The sequence below is a fragment of the Pimephales promelas genome, chromosome 17, assembly GCF_988280905.1.
Source record: "Pimephales promelas chromosome 17, fPimPro1.hap1.1, whole genome shotgun sequence".
Taxonomy (NCBI): domain Eukaryota; kingdom Metazoa; phylum Chordata; class Actinopteri; order Cypriniformes; family Leuciscidae; genus Pimephales; species Pimephales promelas.
In genome coordinates, this window is record NC_142785.1 from 7,796,487 (window position 1) to 7,820,542 (window position 24,056).

A 24,056-nucleotide genomic window follows, 5' to 3' on the forward strand; every position below is an offset into this window, starting at 1 on the left:
GTTGGCAAAAGGGGGTTGTACAAACTATTAACATCAGGGGTGCCAATAATTGTGGGACACATGATTTGAAGTTTTTATTTTTTTAAATTTTAAATTTTTTTTTTTTACCACCATTTACTACTTAAATAAAAGGTTGGATTTTTATCTTTTTTTGCATTTGGATTCTATGTTGTTTAAAAAAAAGGGAGAATTTTTAAAAGTCCTCGACCACATCTTAAACAGGGGTGCCAATAATTGTGGAGGGCACTGTATATACTTCTTTCAATATATATATATATATATAAAAAAGATTACTGACCCTGACCATTTGAACGGTAGTGCAAGTTATGATAAATTAGTGTGTAGGCGAGAGGTTGTACTAATTGGTCGATCGTGTCCTCGTAAAAAAAAAAAAAATTTAAAGATTAAAATTTTGGCTTAACTTTTGTAAAGAAACATTTTCAAGTCCTTCCACACACACATGATTACACCTCCAAGGGCAAGAATAATGCCTCAGCTTTTGAGCTGAAGGGCACAGTTATTACTAGATGTATGATGCATTGCTCATCTGTAGCCTTTAACCTACAGAGATATTGTGCAGTCCCTTGTGGAGCTGTAATTCTTGTCTTCCTGGTACCTCACAGTGCAGATGGCAAATGTCATTGATCATCACAGCAGGAATATACAGGTCAGACTCATTCATTCCAGCAGAAAGAGCTCTAGGTCTTATATAAGGAAACTCTCACTCATAATCACTCGCAAAGAAATATGATGGTTTTCTGTACAGCCGTGTGTTTTGTACATGTGGGTCAGGTCTAAAATTGTAACAATATTCCAAAGCACACTTGTTGAACTGCATGCAATCCCTCAAACCTTATGTACTTTTCTACTTTAAAAGGTTCATCACCAATGTCAACATCCATTAGGATCTCGAGGAGTTTTGCATTAACAAATGGAACCTTTATGAAGTGGAACCTTGAAACCTACTCAAGTAAAAGAGCAGAAAAACAGCTGTGACACAGAAGAGTGATGATTCAGGTGAGCAAAATGAAGAGCTTTCATGGGTTCTGATTTGGGATATTTATAGGATTGTGTGTCTACAGCTACCTGCCTTCTCTATCTTAGCTTCAAATGTAAATAGATTGACAATGTAACAAAATAATGAAATGCATGCATTGAAAGAAGGATCAAAAGGAAATGAATACTTCAAATGTATTTCAGTGTGGGGTGGTCACCGTGAGACTAACAGGGTTGGTTGTTGTGGGAAGCCCCCCTGGCTGATGACTTCATTTGTCTTAGAAGCAGGAGAATTGCCCTATAAAGGGATGGTTGCGTCCTTGACACGCAACTCAATGTCTGTGAAGGAGAGATATTTCCTTTCTGCGACCTGAAGACAGACAAAAAGAAAAATGACACTTATGATATTTGCTAAATACATATACTCTCATATCAAATACTGTTTATAATCTGATATAAAAAACGCATAATTCCAAACTGTCACTGAGCTTTGCTCACCTGTCACTATATTTCCTGACCTGCATAACTCAAACCTTCATTGTAAATAAAATACTACTAAAAGTAAATAAATTGAAATATGATAATATTTTTTTAAAGTAAGAAAATATGATTCTGAACAGTGTGATTTAGTTTGTTTGTTTTTTTTCCTGGCCAGTTGCATACATCTATGTGTCTTACATTCTTAAAAATAAAGGTTCTTGACTGGCAACAATGGATTCACAAAGAACCTCGGTAGTCTGAACGACTAGCAGTTAGGCAAGGGGTAATTAGTCTTAAAGGGATAGTTCACTTTGAAATAATTTTTTGATATGTTTTAGCTTACCTCAAGGTCATCCAAGATGTAGGTGACTTTGTTTCCACAGTAGTGTCAATTTTTATATTTTTAAGTCAAACCACTCTTGTATGTCAGTCATATAATGCAGGTCTATGGTCACCACCTCAAAGCGCATGCACAGAGAAGTCCAAATTAAACATGATTTAATGACTCGTAAATGTAAGTACACATTGATGGCCTAAGACACGAAACGAGCGGTTTGTGTGAGAAAACAAACAGTATTTATACATTTTTACCTAAAAAAACCCAATATAAATACTGTTCGTTTTCTCACACAAACTGGTCTTAGGCCATCAATGTGTACTTACATTTACGAGTCATTAAATCATGTTAAATTTGGACTTCTCTGTGCATGCTCTTTGAGGTGGTGACCATTGCCCTGCATTACATGACTGACAAAAAAGAACGGTTTGACCTAAAAATATCAAAATTGAAACTACTGTGGAAACATACCAACAATTAATTTCGAAGTGACCTATCCCTTTAATTATTTCTCAACGCTATTTCTTATAACTAATTAAGTGAAGGTAACTAATAGAGTCATGATAATAAAAAAACAACAACTATTTAATCTAACTTTTAAAACTACATTCATTTATAAATGTTTTTTAAAAACTTCTAGGAGACAGAAATACTTTTCTAATTTAAAAACAATATTTTTACACATAGCTTATTTCTAAGAGAATACATTATACAATTTAACCCCCACAAAAGGAAGAAAGAAGCATGGACTAGTTCCTTGAAGAATAATTTAGCGTCCTCTAACACAGTGGTTCTCAAACTTTTTCAGGAGGAGGCCCCCTTGTGTTGGGTGAATCCTTTTGTGGCCCCCCAAAAGAAAACTCATAACGAAAACATCCTCAAATGTACAATTTTACTTACAAATTTTAGATTGTACCAAAAACAAATGAATTTGTACAATGCTGGAACAACAGTTCTGTTTTTAGTTAAATAAACTAATTTAGTTAAATTAGTTAAATTGTACATTTCATTAAATATAACATTTTTTTTATAAAAAATGGTTTTGACAGTTAACAGTAATATTGTCTGAAAAGTGCAACAAAAGTATTGAATACTGAACATTTGTGATGTTCATAGTAAAAGATAAACACTGAAAAATTAATTTGCTGATTGTAAAAAAGTGCATTAAACTTCTTACATTAAGGATGTAAATGACAGTGGCTCAAGTTTGGTTTGCAAATTTGAACAGCAATCTGTTTTTTCAGCAAGAAACACAAAAAAAAATTCTACTCTACTTAAAGAAATACTTTTTCAATATAGAAGACATACAATTTTATACAAGTTTTACAATATAAAAGAAATCATGCAATGCAGATTTCACATAGGACAATCCAAACTAGGTAAAATAATTTTTTTAAATAATTTCATATTCTAGAATTTCTTTGCGGCCCCCCTAGCGCCATCTAGTGGCCCCCAGTTTGAGAACCGCTGCTCTAACAAAGGCTTAAATACTTTCTGGTGTATGTCAACCTCTAGTGGACAAACCTGAATGTTACACTTAATTCAAGCTATTTACACACAAAAAAAGCACACAAAATAATAACATCTTCACATTATTATTTCTTCTTGTTCTCTTTCCTGATGTGAATCACTCACCAGTGCCTTAGAGATGAGGGATTGCTGCCGTGGACGACACACTGACACAGAGATGAATATGAGGGTAGCAACAATCACTGCAGTGCAGGGTAAAATGAAGAGAAGACTCACATCTGAGGAGAAAAAATATTTACATGTGAGATTGAATGTAAAACAGAAAAATAGCATCAATGATATGCGGGAAATGGGACTGGACGGCCGAGTCACAGCCTATTCCAACAGCCTAATCTATAGTGATAACACTTTTATACAGCAAATAGTCGAATAAACAAGAAGCTAATATTTTGTAACTTACATTTTAGACACAATATTGCCAGATACATTGTCTGTGCTCTACTAAGCTCTAAACAAAGTTAAATAATTTGACTCGGAGTCAACATGTCTCCAACCAAGAAATTACGGAATACACTGGTGTTTTGAACAAATCATTCAAAAGATTCAATGATCCAATCACTAATGGAGGTGTGTTTACTGACTGGTGAATATAATACCCCCTGGGCACTGCAGATCCATTGGCCACATCTGAAAACTTAAGCAGTTGATATTTAGGGTGAATTCCAAACAGAAGGGAGCATCCCCATGCCCTACTCCCTTTGAAAAGCAGAGACCTTGAAGTAGGGACTTTGGAGTGAGCATGGCATTTGCGTGTCATTATGTAGCCGTTTGAAACGCACTTTGGGAAGGGACCAATGAACTTCAATAAAATGTCCTCTTTATCTTAATCTCGGATGTTCCCATGACAACGCAGCATGTATCAGCTGTTCTTACAACAACAGAAATTTCTTATAATTGCAGTTGACATAACTGTTTCAAATACATATAGATTTTATTTTAAAAAGTTAAGTTAGACAACTCCCTGCTGTCTGAAGCAGGTATAGACCTTATTCAGAGCAGCGCCCTGACAGGTATAAAAGTGAGGCTGTGAGGGATAGACTTACAATGTTTCCAATGGCATCCGCTGTAAAAAGCTGAATAAAGCGGCTAGATTACTTACAATTTTCCACAGCTTACACTGTCGGGAGTTTTTTGTCAACTGACATTTCTTGGAAAGATATTTTTCCAGTGTTTCATGAGAAGAGGGGGGGGGGGGGGGGGGGGGTATGGTTTTAAACCCAATACATATTCATATTTCATATAATATTCATATTCCCATTCATAAAATCAACGTTTGGGGGTTTGCGTCGTGCGCGTGCTATATTACCTCTCTGCCGTCGTGCGCGTGCTGCATCTATAATTCTATTATAGGCCTATATACACTCACCGGCCACTTTATTAGGTACACCTGTCCAACTGCTCGTTAACACTTAATTTCTAAGCAGCCAATCACATGGCGGCAACTCAGTGCATTTAGGCATGTAGACATGGTCAAGACAATCTCCTGCAGTTCAAACCGAGCATCAGTATGGGGAAGAAAGGTGATTTGAGTGACTTTGAACGTGGCATGATTGTTGGTGCCAGAAGGGCTGGTCTGAGTATTTCAGAAACTGCTAATCTACTGGGATTTTCACGCACAACCATCTCTAGGGTTTACAGAGAATGGTCCGAAAAAGAAAAAACATCCAGTGAGCAGCAGTTCTGTGGGCGGAAATGCCTTGTTGATGCCAGAGGTCAGAGGAGAATGGCCAGACTGGTTCGAGCTGATAGAAGGGCAACAGTGACTCAAATAACCACCCGTTACAACCAAGGTGGGCAGAAGAGCATCTCTGAACGCACAGTACGTCGAACTTTGAGGCAGATGGGCTACAGCAGCAGAAGACCACACCGGGTGCCACTCCTTTCAGCTAAGAACAGGAAACTGAGGCTACAATTTGCACAGGCTCATCGAAATTGGACAATAGAAGATTGGAAAAACGTTGCCTGGTCTGATGAGTCTCGATTTCTGCTGCGACATTCGGATGGTAGGGTCAGAATTTGGCGTCTACAACATGAAAGCATGGATCCATCCTGCCTTGTATCAACGGTTCAGGCTGGTGGTGGTGTGGGGAATATTTTCTTGGCACTCTTTGGGCCCCTTGGTACCAATTGAGCATCGTTGCAACGCCACAGCCTACCTGAGTATTGTTGCTGACCATATCCATCCCTTTATGACCACAATGTACCCAACTTCTGATGGCTACTTTCAGCAGGATAATGCGCCATGTCATAAAGCTGGAATCATCTCAGACTGGTTTCTTGAACATGACAATGAGTTCGCTGTACTCAAATGGCCTCCACAGTCACCAGATCTCAATCCAATAGAGCATCTTTGGGATGTGGTGGAACGGGAGATTCGCATCATGGATGTGCAGCCGACAAATCTGCGGCAATTGTGTGATGCCATCATGTCAATATGGACCAAACTCCCTGAGGAATGCTTCCAGCACCTTGTTGAATCTATGCCACGAAGAATTGAGGCAGTTCTGAAGGCAAAAGGGGGTCCAACCCGTTACTAGCATGGGGTACCTAATAAAGTGGCCGGTGAGTGTATAAATATTGAGATATATAGGCCTATATATCTCAATAAAGATTCTAGAGCGGTTTTTTTTTTTTTTTTTTTTTTTTTTTTGCCGATTCAGATCAACTCCAAAAAGGAGGACAAATGAGTGTCCGGCTTGAGGCTGCGCCGGACGCCGGACACGGAGCCTAAAATCCGGACTGTCCGCCCAAAATCCGGACGTATGGCCACCCTAATAGTGAGCTCACCAGCATAATAGAAACACCACTTTCGGACACTACTCGATCGTGTCTCGGCGCCGTTGATTACATCACCTGTCAGCTGGTGCCGAGCCGGCTCTGGCTAAATAGATTTTTTTAAATAAATACATTACGTTATATTGAGCTTATTTCTCCAAAATTTCAAAACTAAAAGTCATTTCTGGCCGTTTCTGTTATAATGCGCTACTCCACACATGATTATAACTTACTTTTACGATCCGCGCAATGCATGATGGTATGTAGGGCTTAGGTTAGTGACCATCGGTTGTACACTACTTTTCAAAATGCTGTCTGGGATACATTGAGTGGACTACGTAGGGTATAATAATCATCACTATACATTCGGACAGCACTACAAAATGGCGAGCTCACTATATAGTCCACTATATAGTGAGTAATGGGTGATTTCGGACACAGCAAATGTCACGATTAGCCATGCACTTCCTGGTTTTACTTGGACTTCATTTCCCATCACCTCCCTGGACTGATTACACCAGACACCATACACCTGCACGGCACTGATTGCACACACACCTGCACTTCATTTACACACACAATACGCCTTATTCACGGCAGTGCCATCTTTGATTTTTAATGAGAATGAAAGCGAGGCTGTGAGGGATAGACTTGCATCTCTTCAATGGGCTGTACTGTTATTTAATGTGTTTTCGGGTTGTTCTGCTCATGAAACACTGGAAAAATATCTTTCAAGAAATGTCAGTTGACAAAAAACTCCCGACAATGTAAGCTGTGGAAAATTGTAAGTAATCTAGCCGCTTTACTCAGCTTTTTACAGCGGATGCCATTGGAAACACGGTAAGTCTATCCCTCACAGCCTCACTTTCATACCTGTCATGGCGCTGCACTGAATAAGGTCTATAAAAGCCACTTCCACACACTACTTCTCTGCGAAGTATTGCCTTGCCCTCAGTTTACTATTCCAAGTGCTAATCTGTCTGCTGATCTTATATCGTACCTTGGACTGTGTACCTCGACCTCTGATTGTTCTCTGCCTGTCTTGACCCAGATTGCTCTTCGGACTTTGCCTTTTGCTGCCTGCCCTGCCCTGACTTTGCATGTGACCTCGTTCTGCTCTTTGCTCCCTCCGTTGATCCTGTCTGCTATTGATTAAACCTGCCTGTTGACCATTCTCAATAAAGCTGCAATTGGATTCCTCTGCGTCTGCGCCATCTTTACACATAACATCCATAACTATTCTCCAAATAGAACATGAATATATGTGAACAAAAAGAAAGAAAAAAAATCATCCAGTCTATAAAATTGGACAAAAATGTGAGGCAAAGACCAACTTGCTGAAATGCCCTTAAATATTGCCCATGAGGCAGCTTAGAATGAGCCCTTAGCCCTTCTGGAGGACAGAGACCCATGGTATTATAACCTAATATAATACACGGACAGGGCACAAGCAATGAAGCCGCTCATCTTTTGATGAGGATGGAAAGCCAGTAAATCCACCTGTTTACAGGGGAGAGCTGACTTGCTTACTTCAGACACAAACGCTGGATTAGTTTTAAGAGTCACCCTTGAATAATCCATATCAAACCGCATGCATTTATGAACCGACAAAGCATAAATTTCACTAACTTGCTTTGCAGTCAAAAGCAGTTTTTTTTAGCAAAATGAGCTTTAAATCAATACTATCTATAGGTTTAAAGGGGGGTTGAGATTGTGCATTAATCCTCTGGACTCTAAGGTATTTTTGGGGTCCTTGAGATGTTTTGACATGCCCTGAGATTTAAGCTTTTTTCAGTTACTTATAAACATATTAATGGCACAGGTGTAATTACACTCTATTTAGCACAAACAGGGCTACCATAATATGTGAGCAACATGTATGTACATGTTTATTTTTTTAGAGAATATTGTTTATGCATGGTATTGAAAAGACTAAAAATTAAAGTTTATGAAATAAGGCCACAAAACACATACTAAATACTGTATCTGTCCACATGACTTTTGACTAATGGATGTTGTAGCCTATTGAGTTTTTGCTTCAAAATGATCTGAAAAACACATTTTTTTTGTTTGGGAAAGGCAATATGCATGGGGGCCAACCCCCTCATGAACACACACACACACACACACACACACACACACACACACAAACACACACACACAACACACACACACACACACACACACACATATATATATATATATATATATATATATACATGCAATATATAACACAATATATAATATATAACACATTTGTATATTGTTATATATTGCAATCCTCTAAATGAAAGTCAAAAGCAGATTTTTAGTCATACCTGAAAACAAATCCTATTCAAATAGGTTATATGGGCCATTCCACACAATTGGTTCAAAGTTAGAGTTGGAAACATCTTGAAAAGAAAATTGTCTTTTTCCATAAATGTCTTTATAAAGTTTTTTTTTTTTTAAAGTAGGCCAATACATTTTATCATACATATTTCAAAGATAATTATTCATTATTTTGATATAGCTTGCATTGGAACAAACACTATAACAGCTGATTAGTTTATTTTTTACACAACATATATATTTAACATATGAGCAGAAACTGTCTAACAAAAGTCTATTTTATACTAAAAACTAAAAATCAATCCAAAACTAATCAACGAAATGTTGTCATTACAGACACTATTCTATATCGCGATTAGAACAAATCTCAGTATGCTCTACCAATATACTTTGGATGTGTTCATTTAAAAATGATGTTAACTAATGTAGGAACGAGAGTGAACAGATGCGCAGATGGGATGTATATCTGTAGTAAACAACGCGCACACGTCTGTGCCATTCATTCATTCACACACAGACACAAATAAATTAATATTTAAACAGTCTTTGTGCAGTTTACAGACATTATTCTATAATGCGACTAGAACAAAGCACTCAAGAATAAATGACTTACTACATCAGCTGAATCCGTTGCTCCTCGAAAAGAAACTACCAGCACTTCTGAGGTAACGTCTCGGTTACATGCGTAACCCTTGTTCCCTGAGTGAGGGAATGGAGACGTCTCGTTGTAATGAACCATTTGGGATCTCGCTCAGAGGACCGATCTACTTCGAGTGTAATTTAACGAGCCAATTTCACATTGGCATGCAATCATTGCATTCAACGGCTCTCCCTCATCAGCGCGGGTAAAAATGAGCAGCTGGTGCATGATGCAATCAGTTTTTCTCTGAGGAGATGAGCCGAGTTGGCGACCCAGGCCCCAGCGATGGTACATCGCCCGTCGCAACGGGACGAGACATCTTCGCTCCCTCACTCACTCAGGGAATGAGGGTTACACATTTAACCGAGACGTTCCCTAACGTTCCTTCACTCTTTTGGGGTCCCTGAGTGGCTCTCACCATCCGGAGGATAACAACACTAGCAGGGACGGCAGGACAAATTCTGCCAGGGGAAACACAGGCTTTAATAAGAGCTAGTCATGGAACAAGCATGTGGAACCTGCTGAAAGTCACACATATGGGCATCCAGCCCTAGAGCTGGCTCTCGAAGATACATCAGTTGTAGGCCTGGCACCGGACGCTCCGCAACGTCCGAACACCATAGGGATGATCGGAGGACTCACAGGGTCTGCTAAGAGAACTCTCTGGAGAATTCTAGCGCACTTGTGGGTGCAGCAAGCCGACACTAACCCCGGGCCCCCTCGTGGCTCTGAACATTTGAGGTGAGAACACGGGATGCGATTGGTTCCACACGAAGGCTATAAAACCTTGTGAACGTGTTGGGTGTCGCCCAGCCCACAGCTCTACAGATATCTGTCAGCAAGGCACCCTGTGCCAAAGCCCAGGACCATGCAACAATTCTGGTAGAGTGAGCTCGCAGGCTGAGAAAACAGGGCACACCTTGTACTAGGTTATTATCCAGTGGTCCATCCTCTGCTTGGAGACAGCCTTCCCCTTCTGCTGGCCTCTGAAACAGACAAAGAGCTGGACTGAGGTCCCGAAGCTTTGCGTCCGGTCTATGTACACTCTGAGTGCTCAGACGGGACAAAGCAAAGCATGGGCTGGGTCTGCCTCCTCCAGGGGCAGCACTTGTTAGTTCACCACCTGGTCCCTGAAAGGAGTGGTGGTAACCTTGGGCACATAGCCAGGCTGGGGTCTCAATACCACGTTGGCGTCACCGGCTCGAACTCCAGGCACGATTTGTCGACCAAAAATGCTTGCAGGTCCCCTACCCTCTTGATGGAGGCCAATGACAGCAGAAGCAAAGTCTTCATAGTTGACTGCAAGGGCAGATGAGATGAGCTGAAGTGCTCTTAGTACCAGCGTAAGGTCCTAAGAGGGTATGGAGGGAGGTCGAGGAGGATTTAACCTTCTTGCCCCCGTAAGGAACCTGACGACCAGGTCATGCATCCCAACCGATTTACCCAGTATGGCAGTATGGGTGCCAGAGGGTGCCCCGTCTCAGAGAAAGCAAGTCCTTCCACATAGGAATCGGCCAAGAAGGGGATGTCACGAGGAGCATTAGTTCTGGGAACCAGGTCCTGCTGGGCCATTATGGCGCTACTAGCAGGACCTGCTCCTCGTCCTCCCTGACCTTGCACAATGTCTGTGCGAGAAGGCTCACTGAGGGAAACGCATATTTGCGCAGGCCCTGGGGCCAGCTGTGTGCCAAAGCATCTATGCCGAGACACTGCATGAAAAGACTCAAATCCGGCAATATCCGGGCATGGTAAACTCCTGTGCAATTTGATGTTTGCTGGATGTATGTGGGAAAAAGCGGATTAGAGTAACACGGAACAGTATATTTCCAGACAAACCCGGAAACCTCACCTAAGCGGGCATATACAGGAATCCGTGAAATTTCACGGACATATACAGCTGAAACACTGCTGGGTGTGAGAGGTGTGAAGAAGACCTTTCATATGTTAATGACTGACACTAAGGGTGCTGGCTGTTCTCAGAGGGAGGAGTGGCAGAGGACTTCAGGATTGAAAATTATCTCTGGTCTACAGCAAACAAGTTTTTTGTACAGAAAAATAAATAAATTCTTAAGGCCCTGAAACTCTAGGGTTGGCTTATGTCGCCTGTGTCAGGGCCTTAAAACCAAAAAGTATCCTAATCAAATATTCTTTTATAAAAACAGGACAAAATAAACACCATGAATATACTTTCACAAAAACATCTGAATATTTAATGAAATAAAAAATACAGGGAAACATTTCAGAATATCTCCATTTTTATTGTGAAGTTTTACCAATTGCAGACAACAACATTTGTCGCCATTGGCTTTGCTTAGTTGGGGACATTTTTATTTAATATTCAACAATGTTATTGAACTGCCTGCATTGACACCATTATATGAGATCTGAACTGAGATGGACAATGACATCACGGTTTTGGCAGAGTTAATTCTTTGGGCATGCATGATGTGAAAAGTGGTCGCAAAACCACCGGGCTTTCCCGTGTTATTGTCAGCAGCTGGTTATCCTTCCATGTTGAAGAGTCCAGCTGCATCATATTTATTCACAAAATTAAATAGATTCACTTGCAACGCGTCATACCGAGGTTTGTGGTTTGAGTGAATAAGTCCTTCCGCAAACAAACAAGCTGCAAGAAAAGGGGGCGTTTTGAGGTTTGAAATTCACCACTCACAACCATAACACAACAAATGTGGTGACGTAATGGAGGTGCAACCAATAACGTTAGTGTATTGCTTCAAGCGCGAGAAAAATACTTTAAAATTACACCATTCCCGAAGCAAAGAGACTCCCGTCTGAGAAAGACTTCAACTTCCGGCTCATGAGAGGGATGAGATTGTGCGCTAGTTGAAACGAACGGTAAAATATGTCAAGTATTAAATGTTCAGTTAGGTGCTGCCATAAAAGTTGGATTAAGAGGAGAGAACAATTGGACCAACGGTGTAACGAACATAATGTGAGGCGGTCAGATTGTTGTTGTGGTGCACTTTACGATTTAGCTACACCCACCACAGACGAGGAGCACCGGAGGCAATGGCGGAAGGCACTACATTTGGAAGCATATAGGCTTGAAAGTGCCCAACTGAGGCTAAACACGGAAACGATTCTGATGAGAAAACGCGGAAGTGGCGTTGCGTCATCTTTTTTTTTATTCTGCGTTTAGACGAGCGTTTTGTGTGAGAAATCCGCGTGCAAATGGAGACGCAAAAGTGTGTGAAATTCAATGTAGTATGCACTTCAGGCGGCTAGGAGTGCATACTACAACAACACCAAGTCCACGCGCCTGCGTACAACTTTCAACGTCAAGCAAACTTTTGCGTTTTTACCGTTTACACGGGTAAGATTTAAGATTTCCACTCTGGAGGGTGGTTTCACTTTTTTTGCTTTTTTGAGCCTCAAAAACACCATCGCCGTGTAAACGAAAGGCACATCCGATAAAATATTTTTACGTTTTCACCCGCGAGCGTTCTCGTGTTAACAGGGCCTAAGGACGCGAATCCGATTGAGGAACACCCCAGAAATGGCTCGGCTACGATGTTCCGATAAAGAAGTCACGCCGGGTGTTGAATTGTCAGATTCAGGTAAGCTAACTTGCCTAACTGTCATGTGCTTGTTTGCCTAACTTTAGATTCGTGAAGTCCGTTCTATGAATGCTTTTAAGATCAGTAACAAGCCGTAAACAAAATACAATGAATCTTGCATGATTACCATTGCCCACATATACATGTTATTTATTTAACTTTGTGATATTGACCTAAGAGTCTGAAAGAATGAATGAATGAATATTCACGGTAGTACAAGATAGTATGGTAACTTACATTAGTCTTACAATAGCTCACATTACTGCTATTGCACATTACGAGATGTAAACAACACTGGTCCAGATGCACTTCCTGTTTCAGTTTGTAAAAGGCTTCTTAATTTCAAATGTAAAGAAAATATCTTGAATATGTTTGTTTAACTTTTTGATTCAGTTGTTCTGTTGGTTGTACTTTAACCCAACGTTTATACAGTGTTAAAACTGAAACAGGAAGTGCTTCTGGACCAGTGTTGTTTACATCTTGTGAAATGGTCTATACAGAGATTGCTGATGCTAGCAGGCCAGCTAGCTACATCTCTCATTCAGATATTGATATTGACTTATGGCGAGTTAGGAGATTGTGTATTGTTTCGTTTTTAATTAATGTATCTTTCTCACACACTGTTCTGTGTAACTATGGGTGCCATCATCAATGAATTCTCCATGATCTATTTTAAGTAGCTACTAATGTAAAAAATGTTTATGGTTATAATATTTCCATAGATGCATCAATGAGAGTCAGTAATGCAGTGGATAACTATGAGGATGATCACATCCACATGCCCCACAGCTGTGATGCAGAATCACGATGGGAGGATCAATCTGTCTTTGGCCACAACCTGATCTTCTCAGAGAGACTCTCCAGCGTCTTGATGCTCTTTAGCGAAAGTATGAGCAGCACAGACTAACGTTACATGAAGAATCTTACAACGCTTCGAAAAGAATAAAAAAGGCACATGACGTGAACATTGCGGTAAGTCCAATTATTGTTCTATAATGTGGCTGTAAGCCATAGTTCGGTTACAATTATTGTTTTGTCTCTTGCGGTTACTGTGATGGTCAGCTTATTCCAACTGAAAATTCAGTTTTGTGGTTCTTGAAGATTGTGAATCAATTTAATTGCTTTTTAATTTCAAACTTTACAGGAATCTGTAAGGCGCCTCCATAATTCAGAGAACAACCCACACAAATACGTTCCACAAACCAGGTAAGACTGTTTCTTATATACTATAGCCTAAATGTTAGTTTAATCTACTACTCTATGGATTTGGAATGCCAAAAGTGAATTTCAGTAATGATACCTGCAACTTTCCCCCCCAGAATAAATTCATCACATAACCTGGCTGTGACCACTTTACCTCTTCGAAGAATTAAGGTCAACTTTTACAGACGTTGACCCTGAATGTGTAAAAGGTAATCTTAAAGATGTTGTAATCATTTTATTGTCCTCTGTTTTACTTAGTTTTATTGCCATTACATTTATTTATGATATATTTAGCAGGTTGGAAGATGTATTTTGAGACTTTGCGGAGGAAGTATTCTTTGGCTCAGCCTGAAAAGGCCCAGAAAAGAAAAACTATGACGAGCATTGCAAAGAACCTTCAAAGAAAGCGACTGGTAAGTTAAGAAACTGGTTAAGCACTTTTTTTTCTCTTCAGAATGTAACTATCCTCCTCTCTGTGTTTTAGTGGTTAAGTTACTGTCATGTTTTTCAGTTGCTGGAGACCAGGTCCGGGGTTGTACAAACCAACACAGAAAAGGAACTTTGGAAGACCGCAACAATAGAACTGATGTCTGATGAAGATGATGCTATTGTTGATGGAAGGCCAGTGTGAATGGTGAGGTCTCCACCAATCTGCTCTCTGCTAGGTACTATAAAACAGACTAGAGGCTGACCCACACTATGCGTCACTCCACCAGCGTATCATGGCAGTTTGAAAAATGTTAACTCGTATAAAAAAAAATATATATATATATATATATATATATAACCGTTCAAAAGTTTGGGGGTCGGTAAGATTTTTTTTTTTTGGTTTGGGGGGGATAGCTCAAATTAACTCAATACTTTTATTCAGCAAGGATGCATTAAATGAATCAAACGTGACAGTAAAGACATTTATAATTCTATTGATCAAATAATCCTAAAAAGTCTACAACTGTTTTCAACTTTGGTAATAATAATGAATATTTATTGAGCATCAAATAATCACATTAGAATGATTTCTGAAGGATCATGTGACACTGAAGACTGGAGTAATGATGCTAAAAATTCATCTTTGATCACAAGAATAATGTATTCCAATAGAAACGTTTATTTTAAATTGTCATAATATTTAACAATATTACTCTTACTTTTTTTGTATTTTTTATATATAAAAAAAAGCAGCTTTGGCGAGCATATGAGACTTCTTACCGATCCCAAACTTATAAACGGCAGTGTACACCTTGAATATTTTATATACACTTTAATTTCTTATTTATTTTTCTCGTATTATTTCATATATTTGTTCCTTTTTTTTGTTGTCCATGTTCCTTATCTCCATTTTGTTTACTTGTTTGCATTTTAATGTATGTTTATAATGCACTCTCTGTAATGTTCTATTTATTTATATTGTTTACTTGGAATATCTACGTATATTATATATATATATATATATATATATATATATATGAAGAGTTCAGATGCAAAAGCCTCTAAATGCCATTTGAAATTTTCTCCTTTAATGATGATTTTTATCAAACTTGTATATTTAAGTTTAGTAATTTCACTTAAATAACAATTAATAGGCAATTATCACTGCCATTTAAGAGAAATTATTGAACTTAAATACACAAGTTTGATAAAAATCATCATTAAAGGAGAAAATTTCAAATGGAACTCTTCATATATTTTATATATATATATGTAACTTTTTATATACACGGTGTACTTTATTCCTTTACATCTGTCCTTTAAAATGATTGGGTAAAAAAAATTAACGAAAATAAAAAGTTAACAATTTATTTAATGTATGTTTATAATTTTCTTTGGAATGTCCATGATTTTTTTTTTCTTCCTTTGAGATGTTATTACTTCATACTTTTTTTTCTAGTTTTTGTTCCCAATTCCTCTGTAATGCTTGTTTATAATGCTATTTGGAATGTGTTATATACCTTAATAAAAATTTCAGACTTTCCCATTGTTCTTTGTGTGTTTAAATATAAATATAAATATATATATATATATATCAAATTTATTTTAATGAATATATTAAAATTGGGGGAGGGAGGTTTGGTATATATTTGAGCAATATCTGCATAGCTGGTATATAACCAATCAAATCAGTATGCTACAAGGCCTAGGGTGGGCTATGTTTAAAAGTAACCAATAAAGTCCGTTTACTGGGTTTTCAATGTGTCCTGCCCTCCAATAGTGGTCTGGGTGTTGGGAGTGGCTTTAAAAGAACAACCAATCCAGTTTGGTTGGAAGGCAAAAAGGTGTGAATGTTTCCTGCAAAAAGGTGTGATTTTTTTCCTGCTAAAAACTTTAATGGGATTACTTGCCATGGCAACAAATGGCTCTAGCACGGGAGTATACGTCCACAACATACATCCGATTTGGTATCATTCCGGATGTATGCGGATATATACAAACCCATGGAATTTGACATATCCGGCCACTATACTCCTGGATTCTTCCGAATTTCAGCAGTGTATACAGGAGTATACTGGTCCGGATACACCTATTTTCATGCAGTGAGAGTTGCTTTGGTCAGGGAATAGAACCACTGGCAGTGGGCGGCCTCTGGGGAGGCAAACAGGTCTACCTGTGCCTCTCCGAAATGACGCCAAATCAGCTGAACCGCCTGGGGATGTAGTCTCCATTCTCCTGGTGATAGCTCGTCGGCTATGGTGTTGAGTGCACCAGGAATGTGAATGGCACAAAGCAACCTCAGATGCTTCTGACTCCAAAGGAGGAGGTGGCGGGCGAGTTGCGACATGCGGCGAGAGCATGGACCACCTTGATGGTTGATGTACGCAACAGTGGCAGTGTTGTTCATGCGGACCAGCACGTTTTTCCCCTATAGATGCCGTTTGAGGTGGCTCAGAGCAAGAAGTACTGCTAGCAACTCTAGGCAGTTGACATGCCACTGCAGATAGGGTCCCATCCAGACCCCTGAGACTGCAGGCCAGTTGTACTTGGCACACCAGCCGGTGGCAGAGGCATCTGTGAACACCGCTGCATGTCGGGACACTTGTTTCAGGTGGACTCCTGCCCACAGAAACAACAGGTACGACCACCTCTGACCACCCCTGGGTTGCCCATCTCAGGGCTTCTTACCCTTACACTTCCCTCCTGATTTGGCAGGGGCCTGGACGGACAGGGTGCCGTGGCCACGTCCGGCTCCTCAGTGCTGCTTTGCTGGTGGATCCTGCGGAGGAGCGGAGGCGGACACGGGAGGGCGCCTTCGGCAAGGAGCAGACGAGGTCGCTGGCTCCGACGGCCTCTTACCTGGAGCCGACCGCCGGGGCAGGATGTGTTTAATGGCCTCCATCTGCTTCTGTGCCGCCGAGAACTGTTGGGCGCAGCTATCGATAGTGTCGCCAAAAAGACCAGTCTGGCAGCCAGGGGAGTTAAGGAATCTGACCTTCTCAGTCTCCCGCATGTCTGCCAGGCACAGCCAGAGGTGTCGCTCCTGGACCACCAGAGTGGACATCACTCGACCCAGTGACCACACGGTGACCTTTGCTGCTCTTAGCGCGAGGTCTGTTGTGGCACTAAGTTCCTGTAGAACCCCTGGGTCGCGACTACCCTCATGCAGGTCCTTCAGGGCTTTGGCCTGATGGACCTGCAGTAATGCCATGGCATGTAGCAGTTACGCCAAGCAGAGGCAGCCTCTCCAAAAGCTCTGTAAGCCTTGTCTGTTAACCCAAACGAGTACTTACAGGCCCGGGATGGGAGACACGGTTCCTCCCTTACTGTGGAGTTAGGGTAAATTTGCATAGCAACTACCGGCTCCACGGGAGGGATACGCGCATAACCCTTGGCTGCCCCGCCATCGAGGGTAGTGAGGGGGAGGGGACCATAGGACCACTTCTGGCAGTAAAAGGTGCCGTCCATGACCTAGTGATCTCCTCATGCACCTCGGGGAAGAATGGCACCGGGGCAGGACGCTGAGATCCAGCACGGGTTGCCCTGAGAAACCAATCATCCAACCAAGAATGTTCGGGACATGTTGGAGGGTTCCACGCGAGCCCGACACTCTTGGCGGCCCGAGATAGCATAGCTATCATCTCTGGGTCTGACTTGGGCAACGCTGCCACGGCCAAAGGGTGCAGCGCAGCCAAGTCATCATCCCCAGAGAGATGGGGCTTTCCCTCTGATGCTGCAATCGACATCTGATCATCAGGCGGAGCGCCGAAGGATACGACTGATGCAGACCTCAAAGGTGGCCCAGCCCGTTCCTCCGACGGCCCAACTGGTTGCGGAACAAGGGAATGAGGGAGTCCCGGGGGTGATGGCCCCGCAGAACCGGTCCTCACTGTCACCCTCAGATCTCCCAAGCTACGGCCTGAAGTAGCCCCCCGAGGAGGGTTAGATCGAGGCAGAGGTTCAGAGGACTCCCATACCTTTGAGGAGTGAGAGCCGCAATCGGAGCTCCACGATCGGAGCTCCGCGATGGTCATGTTCCCGCAGTGAGAAGATGACTCATCCACGAACGCTGACATTGCATGCCGAGTGCCCAAACAAACAATGTTCTTATATTTGCTGAAGCACACAGGGAAAACGCCCAGTCGAGTCACCAATGGTTAAGGGGAATCCCACGGCGCACTACCGATACAGCTGCTAAAACATCTATTGTTTGAAAAGCTTCTGGATCGGTGGGAATCGCTGCCATGGCGTGACACCAACATTCCAAAAGAGCAAGTGAGAAACTTTGTACACAGTGGCAGAAGCTCAACTCCGAAGCGAAAGACTGATTGCATCATGCACCAGCTGCTCATTTATAGCCACGCTGACAAGGCAGAGCAGCTGAATCCAATGATTGCAAGGCAATGTTAAATTTGGCTCGTTTAATTACACTCAAAGTAGATCGGTCCTCTGAGCAAGATCCCAAATCATTCATTACGACGAGACGTCGAGAGTGAACGAACGATAGGGAACTATTATTCCTCACAGCACAGCAAGACGAGGTAAAGTACAAGATTCTTGTTAAACTGGATGTTTTATTCAGCTGATGTGGGCGTTGTCATGGCTTGCCTCAACATTTGCTTTTGAAAAGTGCGCTCTCAGTGGGCATGGTCAGATTAACATGTAATACTATAATGTGCTAAAAGGAAAAAGATTCTCTCTTTTCATGCAGATTACATAAACTGAGAATATTTGTTTTTTTACATAAATTACATTTAAAAGAAGAGAATACACAAAAAATAGACACTTAACAGGTTTGAATGATGTATTACACTTATATGATCAAAATCAGTATCAGTATTTTGAGTCTCTTTTGCATTATAAGAAAAAAATTGAGCCGGTATCGCCGACCCCAGAGGGTTAAACCACAGACAGGTTCCATAGCGGAATCAATGGCTTTGAAACCCTGTGCAAACTCCACTCACTGGTCATAAACCTGCATACGAGCGGGTTTTGACCTATGAAATTTATGTCAATCCCCACAACATGCAGAAATTGTGGCAAGATAAACCCTGAGAACAGAGAAAAGAGACGATGTACCTGTGTGTTCAACATCGCTCAAACACATTCCTTTTCCAATAATATGCAAAGCACGCTGAAGCCGCTCTTGCATTCTGAATAGTCTCAATCACCCTCACAGGCAAGTGACACCCTGTAACACTCATGTTTAACCTCCCACGGGCCATAATCTATTTGAAGAGGCTATTCGCATAAGTTGAATTCTCCGTACCTCCGTCAGCCACAACTTTCTCTTTTAGTGTTGGTACGACCAGACTGTGGAGGAAACAGTAGTGCGTTTGGCCATGTGTGCGCCAGAGCCAGAGAGAAGAATAGAGGGCAATGAGTGTTTTCGTTCAAGGCCAAGAGATCTACAGCAGCTCAGCCAAACCTCTCCCACAACTGGCTCACTACCTGAGGGTAGAGTAGAACATCATGGGTTGTCATCTCCTAATAATGGTAATCATGACATGGCGTGAATGCAGCATGTCTTAACCAAGGGGGTAATCCATCGACCGGAAGTTGAAGCCTCGCGGTAGCTGCCATCTTGTAGCAGAACTTCACTTGCGTTAGCATTCCCATTGACTCCCATTCATTTTGGCGTCACTTTGACGGCAAATAACTTTACATCTGAGGTGTTTGAAGACCCCATTTGTCCTTTATTTATTTCTAAAGAAACACGACAATGTATAAAATGCTCCATTACCTTGTAGCTTATGTTATGGCCCCGTAGAAGCAGTTTTAGTGAAAGTAGGCTAACGATTGCGTCATAACCACGCGACTCTCTGTCGCACAGTAGAGAGATTACCGTATGGACATGAGAAGAAGCTCGCGCGCAATCGGGGAAACGTGGAGGCAAAATGACAAAATAATTAATCAGAATACCTAGCAGAATTGTCTCCTTCTCCTAGCTCATGGACAGCTCCTACTCACACTCTCCGCCTCTGCATGTTTCGGAAGGGAATGATTCGGATTTCTCATGCCACAGCAATAGAAGACAGACGGGTTGCTCTCGTCACATTACGTAGTCAAGCTCTGTTTGAGTCTGCGCGTCAGGGACGGAAGTGCTAAAAAAAAAAAATCGCCAAAACGGGCTTCAATCGTCTCAATGGAGTTCCAATGAGATCGCTCTGTCCATTTCTTTTACTGTCTATGGTCTTAACGGTTCAATATCACCATGAAATCAAAATTGATATATTTTTTTTTATACATATAGAATATTGCAGTGGTCACTTGGTACAAGTCAGAGCTCTCAGAAAATTTGGAGTTTACAAGTTGTAATTACAAGTTCTACGAGGAAGTAAATGCATTTTACAAGTCGGAATCTCGTAATTGCGGTTATTCTGGCATTGCGTGAATGCACCTAAATCCCCACAACTGAAACATAAAGTGAGAATGTGATGTGCCTTATATTTATATTTCAGGGTAGTTGTAGCCTAATGGTTAGAGAGTTGTTTTTCTTTTCTTTTTTCCTTTTTCTGTTGAAGTTGACCGAAATAAAACCAACTAACTAACTAACTAACTAACTAACTATTCCAAGTGTTCTGATGGAATGCAATAGGGATAAGTGAAAAAAAAAAACGAAATATTGGATACTTTTTTGGGGGGATTTCTAGGAATTTATTAAACCTTCTCGTTTATCCCCAGAATACTTGGGAAATAAGGCATGTGTTGCATGGGATCATTCTGTGATACTTTTGCTTCTTTTCTTTTTTTTATCTTGGTGCTGGTCGTTATTTACTGCTATTCGCAAGCAGGACAAAAATTCTCCTTTTGTGGTCGATAAAAGAAAGGATAGCATACGGCATTAGAACAACACCGGGGAGAGTAAACGATTACATAATTTTCAGGCTATCATTTTAATTTTCAACATGTTAAAAGTCTTAAAGCTTTCTTGAAAACATGAATGTTACTGAGCTGTAATATTGGGTAATTCAGACTTCTCTATGCTGAAGATGAATAAATCATGAATGGACAATCAGTGGCCTAAAGGGATATGCTGGAGACCATGCTGTTGTGCGTCAAATGTGGTCAGACAGTATCTTGATGCAAACTGATTTTTAATGGTCATGACTCATGCTCATTCACGTGGCTCAGCTTTCCATGATTTAAAAGGGACAGTTCATCCAAAATTAAACATTCTGTCATCATTACGTTTGATAGTGTCTCTGGTCCTCATTCACTTTTACTGAATACAATGAAAAGCTTGGACATTATTCTAAATCATTTTGTGTTCCACAAAGGTTTGGAACAACATAAGGGTGAGAAAATGATAACAGAATTTTAATTTGTGCCTGCCACAATATGTTCCAATTATGCCACTCTATAAATATAGATTTCTACTTATAGGAATCCATTTTGCAAGATGTAAACAACACTGGTCCAGAAGCACTTCCTGTTTCAGTTTTTTAAAACTACATAAAAGCTGGGATAAAATACAACCAACAGAACATATAAAACTGAATCAAAAAGTTAAACAAACATCTTTAAGATGTTTTCTTTACATGTGAAATAAAGAAAACAGTTACAAACTGAAACAGGAAGTGTTTCTGGACCAGTGTTGTTTACATCTTGTGAAATGGTCTTTCCAGTTAATTAAAAGATTGTTGTAGAGAAGTACTATACTTACGGCTGCTCTGCACATAGATGTCGTAGGATGTCTGGAGGTTGCTGATATTATTCCTCACACTCAGGTCTAAGCAATATGTTCCAGCTGATGTGAAGGTGTAGTTCAGATTGAATATGTTCCCGTAGAGCCTGACTAAATTGCAGGAAGCTGGACTAGGAGTTTGGCAATCAGACAAAAATCTCCAGCACATCCAAACAGGAGGACTACACACATCAAAATTTGATAGAAAAAAAAATAATGCATTGATGATTTTAGAATTAAAACACTTTATGAAGATATCAATTGACTTTTTTTTTTACTTTGTTGAAGTACATTTTTACCTTCCTCCAACATGAAAGGACAGACTGCTGCTTTCGTCCACGTTATAAGTTGAAGGTCCTCTCAATTCAACGCTCCTTATAGCATCTAGAAAACAAAATAATCTTTGACATGCCACATTAACACCACTGGTAATAAATAAATACAAATAGTCAAATCAGAACATTGACATAAGCGATAATGACTATGCGCCCACCTAACACAGTCAAATACACAGAGTACAGTCCAGTCATTCTGGAATGTTGAGGGTTATTGGTTTCAATGCTCAATTTAAGCGTGTAGTTCCCTGGTACAGTGTAGTAGTAATACTTCAGAAAAGGTGCCGAGCCTTTACGCACTTCCCTAAAAAACAAAGACAACTGTAAAGAAAATCCATTTTATAGTAATATAATTATATAAATATAATATATTATTAATATGGACGATCAAATAAAAATTACCCATTGCCCATGTCCCATGTGTATATAAATGTGACAGAGTGCAGGTTATGCCTCGGGTCAGACAGCTCAAATGAAACCATGGTGGGTATGCAAGATGCCAGCTTCCCACTATCCCGCAAGTATGTTGAATTCCCTTCCATTTGATGAAAAATGATCTTTCCTTTGACATTTCCTATGGTGAAATAAAAATTATGTATCATCAAAATCTACAGCAGTGACAACCATTCAAAATGGATAAGATGACTAGCCAGCTTACCAGATAACTGATGGGTTAACTCGTCGGGTATCCCAAAAGCAATAGAGGAAATCAGTGAGAGAAAGATGTGAACCAGAACACTCCGAATGCTAATGGAAATCAGTTTACAGTTTGAAATAAACATTCAACAAAGAAACAAAAAGATTAGACAACAAACTGAGAAAAATGTATGTTTATATCTATTATTTAGAACTATAATATTTACCAGTTCATGTGGCCTGCAAATCTGTACAGCCTGTGATTTGTGAGAGTATGACTGAGGCGTCCAAGCTTTTATGTCTTTCTGTCTGTTTGGTAAAGGCTTGAAATCATATTCGCGTGTTGAATCCGTATGCTTATCTGATTCTGAATAATGACGTGCGTTGTGCTGCCAAAGAGAACATAATTCATGCAGAAACATGACGAATTCACAAGCCCATTCCTCTGGATGAATTTCTAGAGAACGTGCAAAAGTCTCTATATTATCCCAAATCGTTAAAATGATGTAGGCTATTGTAAGCCGAGTCACACCTTTCGCTAGCCTATTTCTCTCAGGTAAGAGACTCTAGCTACAACACAAACGTCCGCAAAGTGGCGCTGTAAAAACGGAAATGTTTATCACTGATTCTCTCTGTCACCGAAATTAGCTCAAATTACTCAATTACATAGATTTTAAGAGGTTTTTTTTTTCAATCCACAAACGAAAACGGACAGTCTGCATAATATAGGCTATAGGCTACGAATATGAATGTAGGCTAGGCCTATTGTATTTTTTTCTTTTAAAAAACGTACTTTGGAAATTAAGTGTGTAATTGTAAAAGTATTTAAGTCTGTGTGTGCGTGTGTGTGTGTAAGAACATGCTCAAAACAATAAACAAAAGCAAAAAGCAATGAGAAAAAAAATATAAAACCGAAAAAAGGATAGATATTCAGACATTTCTGTTTGAGCTTAGAAATCTATGACGTCACGGATCCCACCTTTCCACGTGTGGCTTGAGGTCGCGCGGAAAGGTTTCATCCTCTTTCGATACATCAGTACAGTATCGTGTTCTCCTCGAGCGCGCCCGAGCGCTCTGTTCTCTTCTCTGCCGCTTCACA

General features: G+C 40.5%; 1 protein-coding gene and 2 long non-coding RNA genes across 4 annotated transcripts; 2 read left to right on the forward strand and 1 right to left on the reverse strand.

The window, feature by feature from the left end:
* Window positions 1–255: 255 nt before the first annotated feature.
* Window positions 256–24,051, reverse strand: tmem130 (transmembrane protein 130). 2 transcript variants are annotated; one of them, XM_089121853.1, is made up of 8 exons: window positions 23,937–24,051; window positions 22,980–23,068; window positions 22,724–22,895; window positions 22,480–22,625; window positions 22,286–22,370; window positions 21,966–22,168; window positions 3,449–3,561; window positions 256–1,366 (listed from the first exon to the last, which is right to left on the reverse strand). In XM_089121853.1, the coding sequence occupies exons 3-8, from the start codon at window positions 22,861–22,863 to the stop codon at window positions 1,295–1,297; spliced, it is 759 nt and encodes a 252-aa protein (XP_088977979.1). In that variant the 5' UTR covers window positions 22,864–22,895; window positions 22,980–23,068; window positions 23,937–24,051; the 3' UTR covers window positions 256–1,294. The 2 variants fall into 2 exon arrangements, with proteins under 2 accessions (XP_088977979.1, XP_039544260.2); XM_039688326.2 differs by lacking the exon at window positions 23,937–24,051 and adding an exon at window positions 23,185–23,520.
* On the forward strand, window positions 12,710–14,021 carry LOC148971446 (uncharacterized). Its single transcript, XR_016147013.1, has 3 exons — window positions 12,710–13,639; window positions 13,812–13,873; window positions 13,987–14,021. It is a non-coding gene; the product is annotated as an uncharacterized LOC148971446 (long non-coding RNA).
* Window positions 14,021–14,595, forward strand: LOC148971447 (uncharacterized). The gene is made up of 3 exons (XR_016147012.1): window positions 14,021–14,079; window positions 14,165–14,283; window positions 14,382–14,595. It is a non-coding gene; the product is annotated as an uncharacterized LOC148971447 (long non-coding RNA).
* Window positions 24,052–24,056: the final 5 nt, after the last annotated feature.